Source organism: Solanum tuberosum, unplaced genomic scaffold (genome assembly GCF_000226075.1).
Source record: "Solanum tuberosum cultivar DM 1-3 516 R44 unplaced genomic scaffold, SolTub_3.0 scf00488, whole genome shotgun sequence".
Classification (NCBI taxonomy): domain Eukaryota; kingdom Viridiplantae; phylum Streptophyta; class Magnoliopsida; order Solanales; family Solanaceae; genus Solanum; species Solanum tuberosum.
The window spans coordinates 225,753-243,572 of NW_006239411.1; the positions used below are offsets into that span (position 1 = coordinate 225,753).

Genomic DNA, 17,820 nt, shown 5'->3' on the forward strand with positions numbered 1-17,820 from the left:
GGGGGATCAAGTGTAGGGGTGAAAAAATAAAATTTTGAAGTTGAAAATATTTTTTAAAAACAAACTCTTTTTTTTTTTTGGGGGTAGTTGGGGGGCTGGTTTGAGGGTAGGGACAAAATAAATAGATTTTTTCAACAAAAAAGTAATTGTAATTTGAAGTTGGAAGAGAGTTTTGAAAAATGTTTTCCTTAAGTTTTGAATTAGGGAAGTCATTTTCCTTAAATTTGAGGGAAATGAGTTGATTTGGAAAACATTTTTCAAAACATTTAACCCAACCAAACACACCCATAATCATGTTGAAAATATAACGTGAAATATATATATATGGACTGAAAATCAAATGCAGGGTTCATTTAATTTTGAGCTCATCATCTTTTCCACCGTCAAAATTTAGCGTAAATTTGTGCAAATATTATAATGAGAGGGATATATTTAGGCTTAAAATATAATGGACTATGAGTCAATTTTTTCCATGTTTGGTTGGCTTAAATGTTTTGCAAAATATTTTTCAAATCAACTCATTTTCATCGAATTGAAGGAAAATGACTTCCCTCCCCCTAATTTCGCGGCTAGGGTTTCATAGCTTTTTTGCGGGGCTGGTTTTCAAAGTGGATATTCGTGGTTGTGGGTTAGTAAATCTTTTTTCGTATTTTATTATGTTTACAATTTCAAAGCATGATAGTTAGGATTTCACAACTTTCCCCTCATTTCGCGGCTAGGGTTTCATACTTTTCTTCAGGGCTGAGTTCTTTCTCTCTGTCCTACAGTTTGAGTTTTAGTTGTCTTTCAAAGTGGATATTCGTGGTTGTAAACATAATAAAATAAGAAAAAATATTTACTAATCTACAACCACGAATATCCACTTTGAAACCCAGCGACGAAGAAAACTGTGAAACCCTAGCCGCGAAATGAGGGAGAAGAGGTGAAATCGTTTTTAGAAAATAATGAAATGAGGGGGGAAAAAGTAATTAAGATTTAAGGATTTAGTCTATGTGGCAGTAGAATCCTATTGGCGTGCAATGTGGCAGTAGAATCCTATTGGCGTGCAATGTGGCATCCACATGACATTTAACAACTTCCGTTAATAAGAAGACACTTTTGACCCAATAGTTTGACGGAAAGGGTAGTTTTGAGCCGAAATATAGTTTAAGGGTAAATATAAGCTATTTCAGATAGTTTAAGGGTATTTTTGACCTTTTTCCTTTTAGTCAATGTGGCAGTGGAACCCTATTGGCGTGCAATGTGGCATCCACATGACATTTAACAACTTCCGTTAATAAGAAGACACTTTTGACCCAATAGTTTGACGGGAAGGGTAGTTTTGAGTCGAAATATAGTTTAAGGGTAAATATGAGTTATTTCGAATAGTTTAAGGGTATTTTAAACCCTTTTATTGTTAAGTAACGTTATAGACTTATGTTTTAAAAAATAAAAATAAAAATCATATTTATGTATGCTATGTTGAAATTTGCGATAAGAGTATTATGTTAAATTTTTTGTTTTGTTATGACTTATGCTATATTTTCAGTTTCATTTGTTTTAGTAATACTGAATTTACATTGCAAGTCATTTTTTAATTAGACTTGATAGATTATCTTTTTGTCAAACATTTTAATAATTTATGACATTTTATTTATATATTAATCTTTTTATCAAACATGCATTTCAGATGTTCGTAGAAACTTCATACGAATATTAGTTAAGAACATGTGTTTATTAATTAATATATATTCACAAAATAATATATCTATATATATATATATTAAATATTTAATTTATTATCTTTAATAAAGTTTCTTATTTGTCTAGTATAAATTTTAAATAATTAATTTTTATTTTTAAAATTTAATATAATTTTCTGATTGCAATTGTGCATCCAAACAGAACATGTGTAATTACACTGTGACATCCAAATATGACATGTGTAATTACACTGAGGCAATCAAACAGGCTAGTGAAATTACTAGACTGTATAATTACGAGTTTGGTAATTACTACCATAGTAATTACACCAATTACAATTACCAGGTGACTTTTTCCAAACAGACCATAGTATACAAATTAATGGATAGTTCAAATAAAAGTGAAATCATTCATGAAATACAATTACATAAATCAACAAGCACAACTGCAATCACAACCACAACAATTCTCCAAATCAAACACTAATTTTTTTCCGAATAGTGTTAAATTTGGAAATGACCTACCGAATTACTAAATTATTGTTGTGATAAAATTATTATGTTATGTATTGTATTGTTATCTTGTATTTGAATTATTATGTTATGTATTATAGTTTTAAATTAAAATTTCCATCTTATCATTTTACTTTTGTGCATTCTTTATAGTGAAAATTAATAATAATATCAAATTATATCACAATGATGAAAATAAAAAAAAAAAGAAATATTATTAATTCGGGATGAAAGTAATATATATCAAATAATATTTTTTATTATATTAAATTTAAAAAGAATTATAAATATTAGAGATTTAATTAAGGGAAAATTCTATATAATAGCAAACTATTAATTCAAATTAAATGTTATAAATATAGTTTGATTTAATTGTGCCTCATAGCAAACTATTGCTATTTCACCTCTCTTCTGGTGAATCTCGCTCGCCACTCTCGTTCTCTCCCTCGCCTCTCTCGTTTTTTATACAAACACAAGTGTATAAAGTGTGTTTGTGCTTGTATAAAGTGAGAGAAAATGGTATATATACATATATTTTCGTTCCCCTCTCTCCCAGATCTCGCTCGCCACTCTCCCAGATCTCGCTCGCCTCTCTCCCAGATCTCGCTCACTCTCCTCTCTCCCAGATCTCGCTCACTCGCCTCTCTCACTTTAGACAATTGATCTTTTTGTATATGTATACCAAAACAAATTATGTAACTGCTTTCTTTTGTATATGTATAGCGAAATATACATATTTATGTTTGCTATGGAGCACAATTATGCAAACTTTGCTATAACATACAAATATGAATTTTGTATTTGCTATATGTGAAAGTTGCTCTTTAATTAATGACCTTATATTAAAAATAATATGTTAATTAAAAAAAATTAAAATAAAAAATCTAAAAGTGAAATTGGGAGTATGACGAGAACTAGAAAGTTAATTAAAGAGGGGCTGCAGAATCCATTCTCTATTAGAGTTGGTTGGAGATGTTAAAGTAAGTTATTTGGTAGCTTTGAACCAAAAAAAAAAAGAAAAGGTTATTTGGTAGCAGCAGAGAATGGAGAGCTCCGGGGAATTGGTGCCTTTTCCGTTGCTGATGACTTGCAATTACCGGGCATGTACCATCCCTTACAGGTTTCCTTCCAACAATCCCACTAAACCAACGCCCACTGAGCTTTCCTGGATCCACGTCTTCATGAATTCCATCCCTTCTTTTAGGTGCTTCGTCAATTCTCTACTTCTCTCCTTCACTTTTTTTTTTTTTTTTTTTTTTTTTGGTTGGTTTGTGGAAATATCTTCATTTTTCTCCTTTTTTCCTTCTTTTTTTTTTTTTTTTTTTTTTTTTGGTTGGTTTGTGGAAATATTTTAAATTAACTTCAGGAAGAGGGCCGAGAGCGATGACACTGTTCCAGATGCTCTTTCTCGAGCCGAAAAGTTTGCTCACAGGTAACATTTTTGTTCCTGTTTTCTCTTTACTCTATTCAGTAAGGGAATTAACTCTCACCCATCCATGTCTTCGTCTCTTTTTTCATCAAACTAAAGCATAACCTTCCTTATGGAATAGGCTGTTTGTGTATTTAAGGAGATTTATAGTAAGATGTTCATAGGTACACTGAAATACTCGAGGATTTGAAGAAAGATCCTAAAAGTCACGGAGGGCCTCCTGATGGCATTGTAAGTCTTAACCATTTTAATATAGAATGGATCCATCATTTATGTGTCCTTTCTCTATCTTGCTAACCTGTTTCCTTCTATGTACACTTTTTAGCTTCTTTGTCGCCTTAGGGAGCAAGTGCTTAGGGAATTGGGATTCAGAGATATATTTAAAAAAGTTAAGGTGAGTGCTCAGGTTGACTTATTCATCATTTCTTAGAATTGGAAGTTCTCAATGAACAACAAAGATATAAAGAACTTTAATAAAGATGAAATCTATCGCAATCATAAAAAAACATGTATCATCTACGTTTGAAACTTAAAAAAAAAAAAAAACATTTTGAAGTTGAAAAATGGTATCTGGAAGTTAAAGTTTTGTTTGAACATGTATTTCACTTGAAAAAGAGTTTGGAGTTTTTGTGAGTGGGAATAAAAAAATTCACTGAAAAAGAGGTCAAATCAGTTTTCCAAACACACAAACGCATCTTCAAAAACTAACCAAAAAATTGTTCCAATTTTTTTTTGAGAAAGTTAACTGCAAAAAAAAAAATAAACAAAAATTGTTCCAATTTATAACCAAACATTATTTAGATATTGTTTTTAAGGAAAGTATCTCTGTCCATAAACCAGTACTTCATGCATGACTATGCAAACACACACTTTGGTCTCTATTGTTGATGTGAGCATCCCTTATTGTTCAAATAAGCAATCCCAATTTTCCTGTGAGAATTTTTGCTGATCAACTTTTAGGTCAAATTAATAAGCTCATTGCTCATTTGAAAATCATTTTGTTGTTTTTTAACCTGTTATCCCACGTGAACCAAAATGTAGAAGATTTGACTCTTTTTTGTTGTTGGGCTTATGTAAATCAACTAGGACGAAGAAAATGCAAAGGCTATATCCTTATTTGAGGATGTAGTACATCTAAATGATGCTATTGAGGATGAAGCTAAGCGTATGGAGAACTTGGTCAAAGGGATTTTTGCAGGAAACCTATTTGATCTTGGCTCGGCACAGGTAGGTAATGTTTCATAGATGACTCATATATAAAGAAATATATATGTACTTAACATTAAATTGTACCTCTGTCTTGCCATGACTATGCCGAGGTATGCCATGCCCTTTATTCGATGACTCCTCCCTCAACAAAGAAATGTATGCATATAAGATTTGTGCCTTTGATTATATGGCAAGAGTACTCATATACCATTGTCGTGGGTGGTGGTGCGGGGAGCTCGGTGCACTAAGTTTCTTCTGTGCGTGGTGTTCGAAGGAGGGTCTGGATTAAAAAAGAACTAAAAAATTATGTGGCAAGAGCTTCTCAAAAGCGCGTAATTTAAGAACTAATTTTGTGTTTATTATAACATGTGCTTTGTGTCATTGGGTTCATCTTGAAAGAAGACATTTTAAAGCTAATTTAACCTCAATAGGAATGTGGCAAGAGCAAGTGATCACTGATTTATTCACCACTATCACAAAGAGTCAGTTCATCTTCATCACGAGTTTGGCCATGTTTTATATTTGTATTATATGCAATGACAGTGAACCGAGTGATGCAAACTAAATATAATGCTATTCTTGATAAAAAAACTAAATATAGTACTCTTTCCATTAACCAATTTGGGGCCTTTCTAAATATTTTGAGTATTATGGTGACCACTTGTGTTGCTCCCAAAGGCATACGCAGGCGCACATGGTTGCCTAGTAATATAGTGACTCGATTAGACTTCACTATTACTAATTAATTAAACAAGTATTTTTTCCCACAGTTGATTTGATTATAAACTACTACAAAAATTAAAACTAGATTATTTATGCTAACAAGTAATCTATGACGTGATTTCACACTTTAGAATTTACATAGAGAGATGAGCATTCCAGGGTTGTGGTTGGGTCACCAATCCTATTGAGGTATCAAAATACTTCCTCCTAATCTGAATTATTGATGATTGCTAATTACCGGATCATTAATACTAGTAGATTCTCCCGCATTACTACTCGCCTATTCAAAATAGATCATCGCCTTTATTCCTATAGAATTGATCTCTCAAGAATGCATAATGTTTAAGACATTTAATTGAATGCGGCAGCTAGGTATATTCCTATCCTAGTCGCAAATCCTTGTCCTACCTTTAGGGAATTAGATCTCACTCTTGTTATCCTTTCTCTAAGACAACATCTTTCCCAACTCCCAAGTATGTTTATTAGATAGTAGATAGAACTTAATTGTTAGCTACACAATCAAACAATTAATCACAGGACCAAAGAAACCATCGCAAACTGATAATTCAAACTGATTTCAAAATGCACTCCTTGAAAGAGTAGAAGTTGATGCACACAAATGCATACTTAATCCAAGTCTGTGAAGAGTTTTACTTCCGGAGTTAATAGAATCTATTCAGACTCTTCCACATGCTAAAAATCTTTCCAAGTTGATAGATTGATACCCTTAATCTTGCTTAAATCACAACTAGCCTTTAGAAAATGAACATTTTCAAGGTTGAATCAATTGTTCTTAATGAATAATTTTTTGAAGCTTGCGGAGCTATTTTCAAGGGATGGCATTTCTTTTTTAGCTAGTTGCCAAAACCTCGTTCCTCGACCTTGGGTTATTGATGACTTGGATACTTTCATAACAAAATGGAGCAGAGAATCATGGAAAAAGGTTAGTAGTTAACCAAATGTGAAAGTTATCTTTTCCACTGGGCTTTATGTTTTTATTTGTTTATGACAAATATTCTTTCATAACAAAATGGAGCAGGAAATCATGGAAAAAGGCTAGTAGTTAACCATATGTGAAACTTATCTTCTCCACTGGGCTTTATGTTTTACTTGTTTATGACAAATATCCGATGCGTTTGAATTCAGTGGCGTAGCCACATGGTGGTCAGGGTGTCCAATTGGACACCCTTCGTCGGAAAAAAATATTGTATATACAAGTAAAATGATACACAAAATGATTAAATAACATATTTTAGACACCCTTAACATAACAAGCTGTTATAACCCAGTGGCTTCACCTCCTTGGAAAGTGGAAGTGCTTGTGTGTTCGAATCTCACTAGTTCTACTTTTTGAAAAGAGCTTTTATTGTGCTATTTCTGGACACCCTTTGTGAAATTCCTGGCTCCGCCCATGCGTTTGATGTATGCTGGTTCACGTGGTCAGTGATTGTGTGTTCGAATCTCACTAGTTCTACTTTTTGAAAAGAGCTTTTATTGTGCTATTTCTGGACACCCTTTGTGAAATTCCTGGCTCCGCCCATGCGTTTGATGTATGCTGGTTCACTGACTTGCTTACTCCTATACAGGCTGTAATCTTTGTGGATAATTCTGGTGCAGATATTATTCTGGGCATTCTGCCATTTACGAGAGAATTACTTCGTCATGGGACACAGGTTACTTGGGAGTCTTGTTTCTCTCTTGCACATAAAATGGAAATTTTCTAGAGTTCACTGTTCACTAAACTGAAAAAGAAAAGATAGATTACATAATATATTTTGACTACATTGCAAATTTAAAATGCCATTTTATAGGCATTTTTTTTATAGTAGTAAAGTTACCATTTTACAGGCATCTTTAATATGCTCAGTTCTGTAGATATTAATTATAGTTAACAACACTAAATATTTTAACATGCTGTTTTCTGTATCTAAGAGAGTTAATTTATCCTCTTCTAATGCTCTTTTCTTAGCTGCATTCAGTCAAATGGATGTGGTTTATTTTTCAGTACAACATTAGGTGAATAGGTGTTCTGTGATTCTCTTATGCCTGAATTGTACTTGTGGCACTTTTTTTCTTCTTCATAAGGTAATAATTTGTATTGATAAATTTAGGGAGTGCCTCGTACAAGTGGTTTATCATAAAGTAGAGAATCTACGCAAAAATGCAATTACCTACGAAGAGTAATAGAGTATCCAATTATCTATAATAATCTCATAGGTGTTTAGTATTCCAAATGTTTATAAAGAAAAAAGAAATTTGGCGCCTTGAGGCTATCATTATTGTCTTATTTCTATTCCCTCAATCCAATGAGGCTAAGAAGTTACTGGACACAAACTCTGAGACTATAGCCATATAGTTAAAAATTCAATAAACCAGATTTTAAGTATGAATAAAGCTTCATCATAAGTTAGCAGTTTTCATATTCATAGACTTGATAATTATATGAAGGTGCGTCAGATTGGATTAGACATTGGCTGTATTTGAGTGCTCACAACTCAATTAAGCTCTCCTTGTAATGACATTGGCAATTTTTTTTTGTCTTTGCAGGTTATTTTGGCAGCTAATGACTTGCCTTCTATTAACGATGTTACTTACCCTGAGTTGGTAGAGATAATATCTAAGGTGGTAGAAATGTTATTCAAATTTACCTACTTTATTTGAGGTGGTAGATGCTTTCAATTTTACCTACTTTAGGTTTAATGAACATGTATTTTTGCTTATTAACAGTTAAAAGATGAGCAGGGGAAGCTTGTAGGTGTGGACACATCCAACCTTTTAGTTGCGAATTCTGGAAATGATTTACCAGTAAGGGGCAGTCACTTATCTACTTCATTTGCATGATGCACTGTCCCCAGTCCACCCACCCATTACCTCCACTTCAAAATTTTTAGAAAGGGTGGAATCCTGTGACTTCTAAACTTTAGATAGCCCCTCTAAATTGAGGTTTTTGACGAGAGTCGAGCATTGGCCTCACAAAATTTCTACTTTCTAGCTTGTTAATCTTCGCTCAAGCTATTATTTGAGCAGCTATCCCTTTCACAAATTCTTATGAAGTAAATTGAAGTCTGATGCCAGCATTTAGTTAAATCCCCAAAATTTTATGTTCACGAATATTCAATGCGTCATAAGTTAACAAAATAAAAGTAGAGTTACTTATTTGCCAAAAAATGGTACTATCTCCAGAACTTATGAATATATCTGGATGCTCCACCTTAATTGACAGTCTTACTTCACTGTGACGACAGGTTATTGATCTTACGGGAATATCACAAGAGCTTGCCTACTTGGCAAGCGATGCTGACCTTGTCATTCTGGAAGGCATGGTGAGTCTTTTGCTGTCAATGCTTTGTTACTGTAACTACAGCTTTTGTTTCATATCTTAATACCATCAGTAATATACGTCATAATGTCTATCCACATATGTTCTGATCACCAAGTCATACTTTACGCGATTGCATTTTTATTGGAATTGAGATAATACCCCTACTAAATCACCACCTCCCAAGTTAAACTGGTGCTTGCTGTTGCACCAGGTTCCATGTTTTAATAGAAAAAATTTTATGGACGAGCTACAACAATTGCACCAATTAAAGCAACTAGAAGGATTATTAAAATCAGTTCAAATGGAAGAAAATATTGGTTGCAATTGGCTATTTATTGAGGGCATGCAGTAAGATTTAGGCATAGGACTTTGTTACCAATACTCAAAAAAAGTTTTAGGCATAGGACTGGCGATGATGCTTATGTTGGTGGGAATCTGATAGAAACTAAAATGAAACGAGATGAAAATGAAACTTTACTGGTTAAATGAAGTGCAAGAATCTTAAACACTGCATTAACCAATAAACAATGTCCGTATGGAGTGGACAAATCTCCAGATTCAAAGACAATAATAATATATTTCTTCTGCAGAATTCTCCTAAAATACACTGTCAAAAAAACTAGTATTTATAATAAACATAAAGATAACTCCTAATGGATAGAGATAGAAACAGTTACTGCTGTAGATTACTGCTGCTGGTAATAACTTCTACTTATAACTACTATAAATAATTCCTGCTTATTATTTTATCCTATTTAAAACAAAGAAACTTAAGACAGATAAACTAAGATTATCTCCACATGCTGCTCGCCTATACTTTCTTCTAGAGTAAGTCCTTAAAGGAGCATTTGTATCAGTGCATCCTCCCTGAAAAGTAGGAAACTGATCTGCAATGAGATCATAGTTTTCCCAACTAGCTTCTTCAAGCGGACGGTCAACCAAGTGAACGAGCAGTTCCAAAAAAGAAGAATCAGCTTCTTTGACCCATCGATGTGCAAGAATCTTGGCAGGAGATATTGTGCAAGAGGAGGAGGGGCTGGTTGTATAACAACTTGTTGACCATGAGCTGGACGGAGCAAAGATACATGAAAAATCGGATGTACTTTGGAGGAAGCAGGAAGCTCCAGTTCATAAGCTACATCGTGCAATTTTATATGGTCCAAAAAATCGAGGTGACAATTTTTCGCACCTGCAATGAGCCAAAGAACGTTGACGGTAAGGCTAAACACGTAGAAAGACAGAATCTCCAACTTGAAAGGTAACATCTCAACGATGAGAATTAGCTTGTTGTTTCATTCGAGTTTGAGCCTTTAAAAGGTTATCCTTGAGAATTTTCAGCATGGCATCATGATTCAAAAGTTGTTCTTCAAGTTCAGCAATGCGGGTTTCTCCATGAACAAAAGGAGAAATGGATGGAGGGTCCCTACGATAAACAACCTTGAATGGGGTAGTTTATGTGGATGAGTGGAAGCCCGTGTTAAAAGAAAACTCTGCCCATGGTAGAAACTGACTCCATGTACGAGGCTGCTCCATAACAAAGCATCGTAAATACGATTCCAAGCATTTGTTAACCACCTCTGCTTGTCCATTAGATTGTGGATGGTAAGATGTACCCATTCTTAGCCTTGTCTGGCTAAGTTGAAAAAGCTCCTGCCACAAAGCACTGAGAAAGATAACATCCCGATCAGATAGGATTGACCGAGGAATGCCGTGAATACGCACAATTTCTTTGCAGAAAACCTTAGCAACAATCTACCAAAATTGTATCAAAACCACCCGATTTGGGAAGTCCTACAATGAAGTCAAGTGAGACATCTTCCCAAATTCTATTAGGTATAGGCAAGGGTTGTAGAAGTCCAGCAGGTGCTAGAGCTTGGTATTTGGCTTGTTGACAAACCAAACAGTTCTGAACAAAGATCTTAACATCATGCTACATCCTTGGCCAGGAAAAGTTGGAGGAAAGGCGCTTCAAGGTTTTCAAATATCCTCCATGCTTGGCAGAAGGTGTGTCGTGAGACTCTGAGAGAAGCTTTTGTCGAATAGACGATTGATCCAGAACGACCAACCTTTACTTGAAATAAAGTTTCTGATCCACAAGATGAAAATCTGGTTGTAAGGAAGGATCATGGTGAATGGCTTGAATAATCTCAATTCTCATGAGTATATGTATCTACTTGGAGAGTATTTTGCCAATTGGAAAAATCCATTGGCACAGGAATAGCAAGAGCCAGAAATTCAGCATTTAATGGCCTCCTTGAAAGAGAATCAACTCCCAAATTGTCTTTTCCAGCTTTGTAAACAATTGTGAAGTCGAAGGGAAGCAATTTTATAAATAATCTTTGCTGCTCATTAGTAGTAATACGCCGGGAAAGAAGATACTTGAGGCTGCAATGATCTGTTCGGACATAAAAATGATGGCCCGGGAGGTAGTGTTTCCATTTCTGCAAAGTTAAACAAGAGCAAGCAATTCGCGGTCATAAGTAGATTTCAAACGACTGGAAAAAGAAAGTCCCTTACTAAAATAAGCAATAGGATGGTCATCCTGAAGAAGAATAGCCCCTATTCCTTCTGAAGCACAACAAATAGTTGAGTGAAATCTGAAAGTTGTAGTACCGGAACAATTGTTAGGGCTTGCTTTAGAAGTTGGAAAGCATTCTCAGCTGAGTTCCACCATTGAAAAGCATTTTTCTTGGTAAGTTCATGAGTGGTCGAGCCATCATTCCATAACCCTTCACAAATCTGCGATAATAACCTGTTAACCCAAGAAATCCACGTAACTCCTTCACATTAATTGGTACTGGCCACTCCAAGACAACTTGAACTTTATCCCAATCAACACCAACCCTTTTTTTTTTTGAAATCACGTGACCCAAAAATGAAATGTGGATTTGCCCAAATGAGCATTTAGAAGTTTTGGCATAGAAATAGTTATCTCTCAGAAGTTGGAGAGCAAGTTCTAAGTGATTGATATGTTGCTCAACAGTCTGTATACCAAGATGTCGTCAAAGAATACAAGAATGAATTTATGTAGGTGTGATCGGAACAAATCATTCATAGCACATTGGAAAGTCGAAGGAGCATTAGTGAGACCAAAGGGCACAACAGTGAACTCATAATGACCAGAGTGAGTACGAAAAGCAATTTTATGAATGTCGGCTAGATCAACACGTATCTAGTGGTAACCAGAATGAAAATCAATCTTCGAAAAATAGTTGTTCCATGCAATTCGTCAAGAAGCTCGTCAATATTTGGAATTGGGTACTTATCTGGAATAGTGATTTGGTTGAGACCTCTATAATCAATGCACATACGCCATGTATTGTCCTTTTTCTTGACGAGAAGGACAGGGCTAGCAAACGGACTCGTACTTCACCTTATAAAACCCTTCTGGAGTGATTCAGAAACTTATTTTTCATTTTCTGATTTTTGGAAATACGGATAACGATACGGACGGATGTTGGGTGGTCTTGAGTTAGGAATCAAAGGGATATAGTGGATGTGTTGACGAAAAGAAAGCAGGCAACATGATTCGATCCCGCGACCTCCGCGGACAATGTTTGATCCTATGCCACTGGCACCACATAGTACTTTGTTCCACTGGGTGGCACGTTAGTTATTTATATGTTATATATATATATATAATATATATATATATAGAGAGAGAGAGAGAGAGAGAGTGTGTGTGTGTGTTTTCGTCAGAGCTTGTGGGTGGCATGGCCGCATGGCACCCCCACGAGCCTTCATAGATCCTTCCCTGACCATAGATGAGGTGCGGTTATTAGTGAAGAAGACAATTTAATGATACAAAGTCAATTTAGTGAGGCTGAGATCAAAGAATGTGTGATGGCATGTGCGCATAACAAGGCACCTGGACCGGATGGATTCACCATGACATTTTTCACCAATTGTTGGGAAATAGTAAGCAAAGTAGTGGCAGCAGTTCAGAACATTTTTGAAAGAAGCTTCAATGCCCACCTTCATAGCTTAATAGGTAGCATATATAAGATCATCTCAAAGTGTTCACTGAGAGGCTGAAAAAAGTCGTTTCAAAACTAGTAGATACACATCTGATGGAATTTATTAAGGGCAGGAAGATCATGGATGCTATTGTGATTGCCAACGAATGTGTAGATGTGAGGCAAATTAGCAAGGTCCCAGACATTCTTTGTAAGCTGGATATAGAGAAAGCCTATGACCACTTAAATTGGGGTTTCCTATGGAAGACTTTGGAAAACATGGGATTTGGGGAAAGATGGATAAACAGGATCAAATCTTGCACCATTATAGTGAAATTTTCAGTTTTGATTAATGACTCTCCCACAAGTTTCTTCTCATCTGAGAGAGGCCTGAGACAAGGGGATCCATTATCTTCTTTTCTCTTTCTCTGGGCAATGGAGGGTCTCAATGATATGCTAAGAACAGCCCAAACAAACACATGGAGGATAGACAGAGTCTAGCCATCTCACATCTCCAATATGCAGATGACACTCTAATATTTTGTGATGCAGACATCAGCCAACTGAAGTTTTTAAGAATAATACTGAAATTGTTTGAAGCAACCTCAAGTCTACACATCAATTGGGGCAAAAGTTTCATCTATCCAGTGAATGAGGTACCTAGGATTGACAGTTAGGCAAATATTTTGGGATGAAAGATATGGGAGCTGCCCACAATATATTTGGGAATGCCTCTGGGAGATAAGATCAAATCAAAAGGCATATAGAATAATGTACTAGAGAAATGCGAGAAGAAGCTTGCCAACTGGAAAAGTCAGTATTTATCCCTAGGTGGCAGAGTTACTCTCATCAACAGTGTTCTTGATGCTTTGCCTACCTACATGATGTCTGTGTACCCTATGCCAGCAAGTGTAAGAGAGATTAGATGGCATTAGAAGAAATTTTCTTTGGCAAGGAAACTGTAATCCTAATAAGCACAAGGTTCACTTAGTCAAGTGGGATGAACTTTGTCAACAAAAAAAAGGGGGACTAGGAACAAGGAATCTGAAATTACAAAACCACAACTTGCTAATGAAATGGCTGTGGAGATTTTCATCACAAGAACAACCGCTGTGGAAAGATACCATTAAGGCCAGATATGAAATGGATACAAGGTGAATCAACAACATAGCAACACAACCATATGACACCGGAGTGTGGAGGACAATTAGGAATCTATGGCCAAACTTTTAAACAAGTGCATAATTAAGATAGGAGATGGTGGAAAAACTCTGTTTTGGGAGGAAGTTTGGGTGGGACAGGCTTCACTCAAAGCTAGTTTCCTTGACCTATTCAGCTTAAGTCTACAGAAAGTGGCCACTGTCAAAGAAATGAGAGATGCTCAGGGTTGGAACTTACGGTTCAGGAAACCTTTAAATGATTGGGAGGTGAATAGCATGGTTGAATTTCTGAATATCCTGGAATGATGCAAGGAACTCAATAACAGTGAAAACAAACTATTATGGGCTTGGGAGATTCTCAGTTGGAGGAGCTTACAGAAACTCCCAGAGGACACACACTCAACCAAGCTACTGGCCATGAAAAATGATCTGGAAAATTAAGGTGCCCTTCAAGGTGGCTTGTTTTACTTGGCTATTAGCAAAACGGGTTGTTCTCATGTAGGATAACCGTATGAAGAAGGGCCTCCATTTGTGCTCTAGATGTTTTTTTTGTGAATGTGAGGCAGAGACAATAAATAATCTCTTTTTACACTGTAAGGAGACAATGAAACTTTGGCAGATTTTCATCAATATAAGGGGAATCAGTTGGTCTATGTCAGGAAACATAAAGGAAGCTTTGGCATGTTGGAATCGGGAAGGAAATCAGTCGGTGCACAGGGAGAGATGGAAGATTGTCCCAACTTGCATTTGGTGGACTATTTGGCTGGAAAGGAATCAGAGATGTTTTGAGAACAAGAGCTGCTCTATGGAGAAGATGCAGCTGAGTTGTTTAGCTCTTTTCTATTTTTGGTGTAAACATGAATATCCTCATGAAGATGAGGATATCCCTAGTATCTTAGAATTCTTAATGAGTTCATAGGAAAACAACACTTTTGTATCTCCGATTGTAAGTATTACTTGAATACGTCCTGAGTATTCCTTTGTTACTAATACAAGTTACCTTTTCTCAAAAAACCCAGTCACTCTTTTACTTTTTAATGTTTCTCCGGTCTGAAATCAACAGTCTGTCTCGTGTTTCAGTGAATGCATATGTTTTCAGGTGAAAGTATCCTTGCTCTAGGCAAGTGCAAAAGGGTTTCCACTTGACATACCCTTATTACCTTCCTAATTTGGAGTTTCTGATTGGAGCAGTATTGTGTATGTAGCATATAGTTTTCCTGTATTTTCAGGTTTCAAAAAGATAATTATTACCTGACTAGCAACTGATTTGACTTAACAACCGGATCGTTTCACATGGATTAAGACTGAGGTGGTAGTTCTTCCTCAGGTACCTTGGAACTTGTAAATTACCTTTCTTCTGGGCTGCTTTCATATAGGCATTTGACAATATAAAAAACGAATAACATTTCTGTTCAACTTTGTACGTGCAAATTCTTCAAGTGCATATTTAAGTAATTGTAATTTTCATAAAATCTCTTGTTTTGCTATCACATTGATTTCTTTTGCCAGGGCCGTGGTATAGAGACAAACCTTTATGCTCAATTCAGATGTGATTCCCTGAAGATTGGAATGGTAATGCCTTATTAATAGATGTGCATGCCAAACCCATCCACCCAACCCTGGCCGTCTTCACCTTCTGGCTTCTACAGGGAACAAAGAAGGGAAGAACTCCCTTTCTGAGGGGACTTATCACTAAATCCGGTTGGAGGGTGGGGATATCTCACCTGATGATTATAATAATCATGCTTCTCGATCCTTTTTTTCTTGTGTTTTCAGGTGAAGCACCCAGAGGTTGTTGAGTTTCTTGGAGGAAGGCTTTATGATTGCGTGTTCAAATATAACGAGGTCTTGGAATAGATGTAGTTATTGACTACTTATATCCTACAATAGGCACATTCAACAACAAAAAATGTTGTAAAACTATTTGGTTGATATCACTTGCAAGATCAAGGCACAAACTAAAATTATTGAAGAAATTTTAGTGGACATCACCAGTAAGAATACTGCAGAAGCTGGTTTAAGATTGTTAGTTTCCTATTATCTATTGCTATTGCAAACATGTGGTGAAGGGCATGCCAACTTGACCTAATAGTTGTTCTAGCGCTTAGTGGTAACTGGTAAGCTACAAGATAGTATGTATGGTGTTATTGGCAACTGGGTGAGGTGGTTTTTCAATTTGTTAAGACTGTCAATTTGAGACACAATAAGAGCAGGAGAGTTATTAATGAAGGAAAATAGCTTAGTTATTCTATTTCCGACTCATGTAGCATAATGTGATCATCCGGTATATGTAGCAGTCAAGTGACTCTGTGACTTTGGGTGTAAGACAGTCTCTGTGTTGGAAGTTGAAATGGGACACAATTAGTGTCAAAGATCAGTGTTAAACCGCAGTGAAGGGTGAGAGTCGAGAATGGCAAATGACTTGGAATAATGTTTCATCCTTTTCGACGGACGAAACAATAACGTTAATAATACTCATGGTCCAACCCATAGCTAGCTTTGGTGAATATACAATTATTCCCTTACAGCCTGGGGCCAGCGAGGGGTAAAAGAGTCTCACAAACAATAGGAGAATATAACAGGCTGTCGATGGAAACGTAGGAATGTGCGGGTGACGGTGAATGAGTGATGACCACTCACCTTGTTTATTATTACCTATTACCTATTACCTATACTATATGCCGAAAGTTTTTAGTTCTTCTCTTCACCGACGAATTGATTTCCTCTTCACCTACACTTGCACAGAGAATATGAGCTCTCTTCTTCAAAGTTTTCAGAGCAAAGAAGCTCTGCCCATGTCGCAACCTACAGAAGAAGAAAGAGGAGAAGGACTTGGCGTACGCAAAAGGCTGTCTTCTCTCTCTCTAAGGATGAACATGCGCATGATGAGGTCTACTTGTCAACAACAACCCATCCTCTCATTCTACTCCTCCACCACCTCCTCCTCATGGGCATTTCGCCGATCCAAATCCTTGTCCTCTATGGGAGAATACACGGGCAATTCCATTAGGAAATGGTGGGATTGGGGATTGGGCTGGATCATGTCCAAGAAGCCCGCCTTTGCCAACGATCTGGAAATGAATGAAGAAGAGAAAGCCGTATTGGGATGCAACAGCAAGGGCAGCTGGAGGCACGTATTTTACAAAGTAAGGTCGGAGCTACGGAGGTTCATCGGATCCGGCAACAATGTGGGTCTACCTCAAACCTTCCGGTACAACTACTCCAACAACTTCGATGACAACTTAATCAGGAACAACTGATGGATTACTCACTCTACTACAGTATGTGCTAAGCTAGCTCCTTTTGTGATGTTGGTTAATTCATTGATTGATTCGAGTGGTTTTTATTTTATTTTTTATAAATATTAATAATAATAGATCGGAGTCCACATTAGTTCGCAGCGAGTACGTACGTAAATGTATAAAGTGAATTATTTTTATCTTCATAAGATAAGTCCATTACGTTGTATTATTTGTGTAATTCTTTTCACCATTCTCGAGTGTACTTTTCTCCATTTGATTTATGCATAAATACTACTGCTATAAATTTTGTATATGGCCTAATTATTGTGGTTTAAACGTGTTGTATGTATGAGTTATGACTTATGAGTTATGACCATAACAAAATTGAAGATGTCGGCACATGGGGTGACCAACTGGAACTCGCTCACCGACAGCTATTTTGCTGCAGTCGGTGGCCGAATATGCGTTTTTGTCTTTTAACGAGTATTTATTTCTCTATCCTTTTCGTCTAGGCAAACATCATATCATATATGTAATGCAATTCCCTTAAATATTTTTGGAGGCCTAATTGAAATTCTTACTTT

General features: G+C 36.1%; 2 protein-coding genes across 5 annotated transcripts; both read left to right on the top strand.

Annotated features, from left to right (window-relative positions):
* The first annotated feature begins 3,136 nt into the window (after positions 1–3,136).
* LOC102593444 (uncharacterized protein At2g17340) lies at positions 3,137–17,463 on the top strand. 4 transcript variants are annotated; one of them, XR_001471937.1, is made up of 13 exons: positions 3,137–3,399; positions 3,562–3,627; positions 3,789–3,855; positions 3,950–4,018; positions 4,711–4,851; positions 6,371–6,499; positions 7,143–7,229; positions 8,104–8,178; positions 8,284–8,361; positions 8,802–8,879; positions 15,224–15,321; positions 15,504–15,566; positions 15,771–17,463. XR_001471937.1 is itself a non-coding variant. In XM_015303897.1 (12 exons), exons 1-12 carry the CDS (start codon positions 3,239–3,241, stop codon positions 15,849–15,851), a joined length of 1,092 nt encoding a protein of 363 aa, XP_015159383.1. In that variant the 5' UTR covers positions 3,138–3,238; the 3' UTR covers positions 15,852–17,463. The 4 variants fall into 4 exon arrangements, 3 of the variants coding, with proteins under 3 accessions (XP_006364341.1, XP_015159383.1, XP_006364340.1); XM_015303897.1 differs by lacking the exon at positions 15,224–15,321 and having other exon boundaries at positions 3,138–3,399; positions 4,711–4,855; positions 6,378–6,499; XM_006364278.2 differs by lacking the exon at positions 15,224–15,321 and having other exon boundaries at positions 3,138–3,399.
* On the top strand, positions 16,596–17,547 carry LOC102593979 (uncharacterized). Its single transcript, XM_006364280.2, has one exon. It carries the CDS (start codon positions 16,616–16,618, stop codon positions 17,252–17,254), a length of 639 nt encoding a protein of 212 aa, XP_006364342.1. The 5' UTR covers positions 16,596–16,615; the 3' UTR covers positions 17,255–17,547.
* Positions 17,548–17,820: the final 273 nt, after the last annotated feature.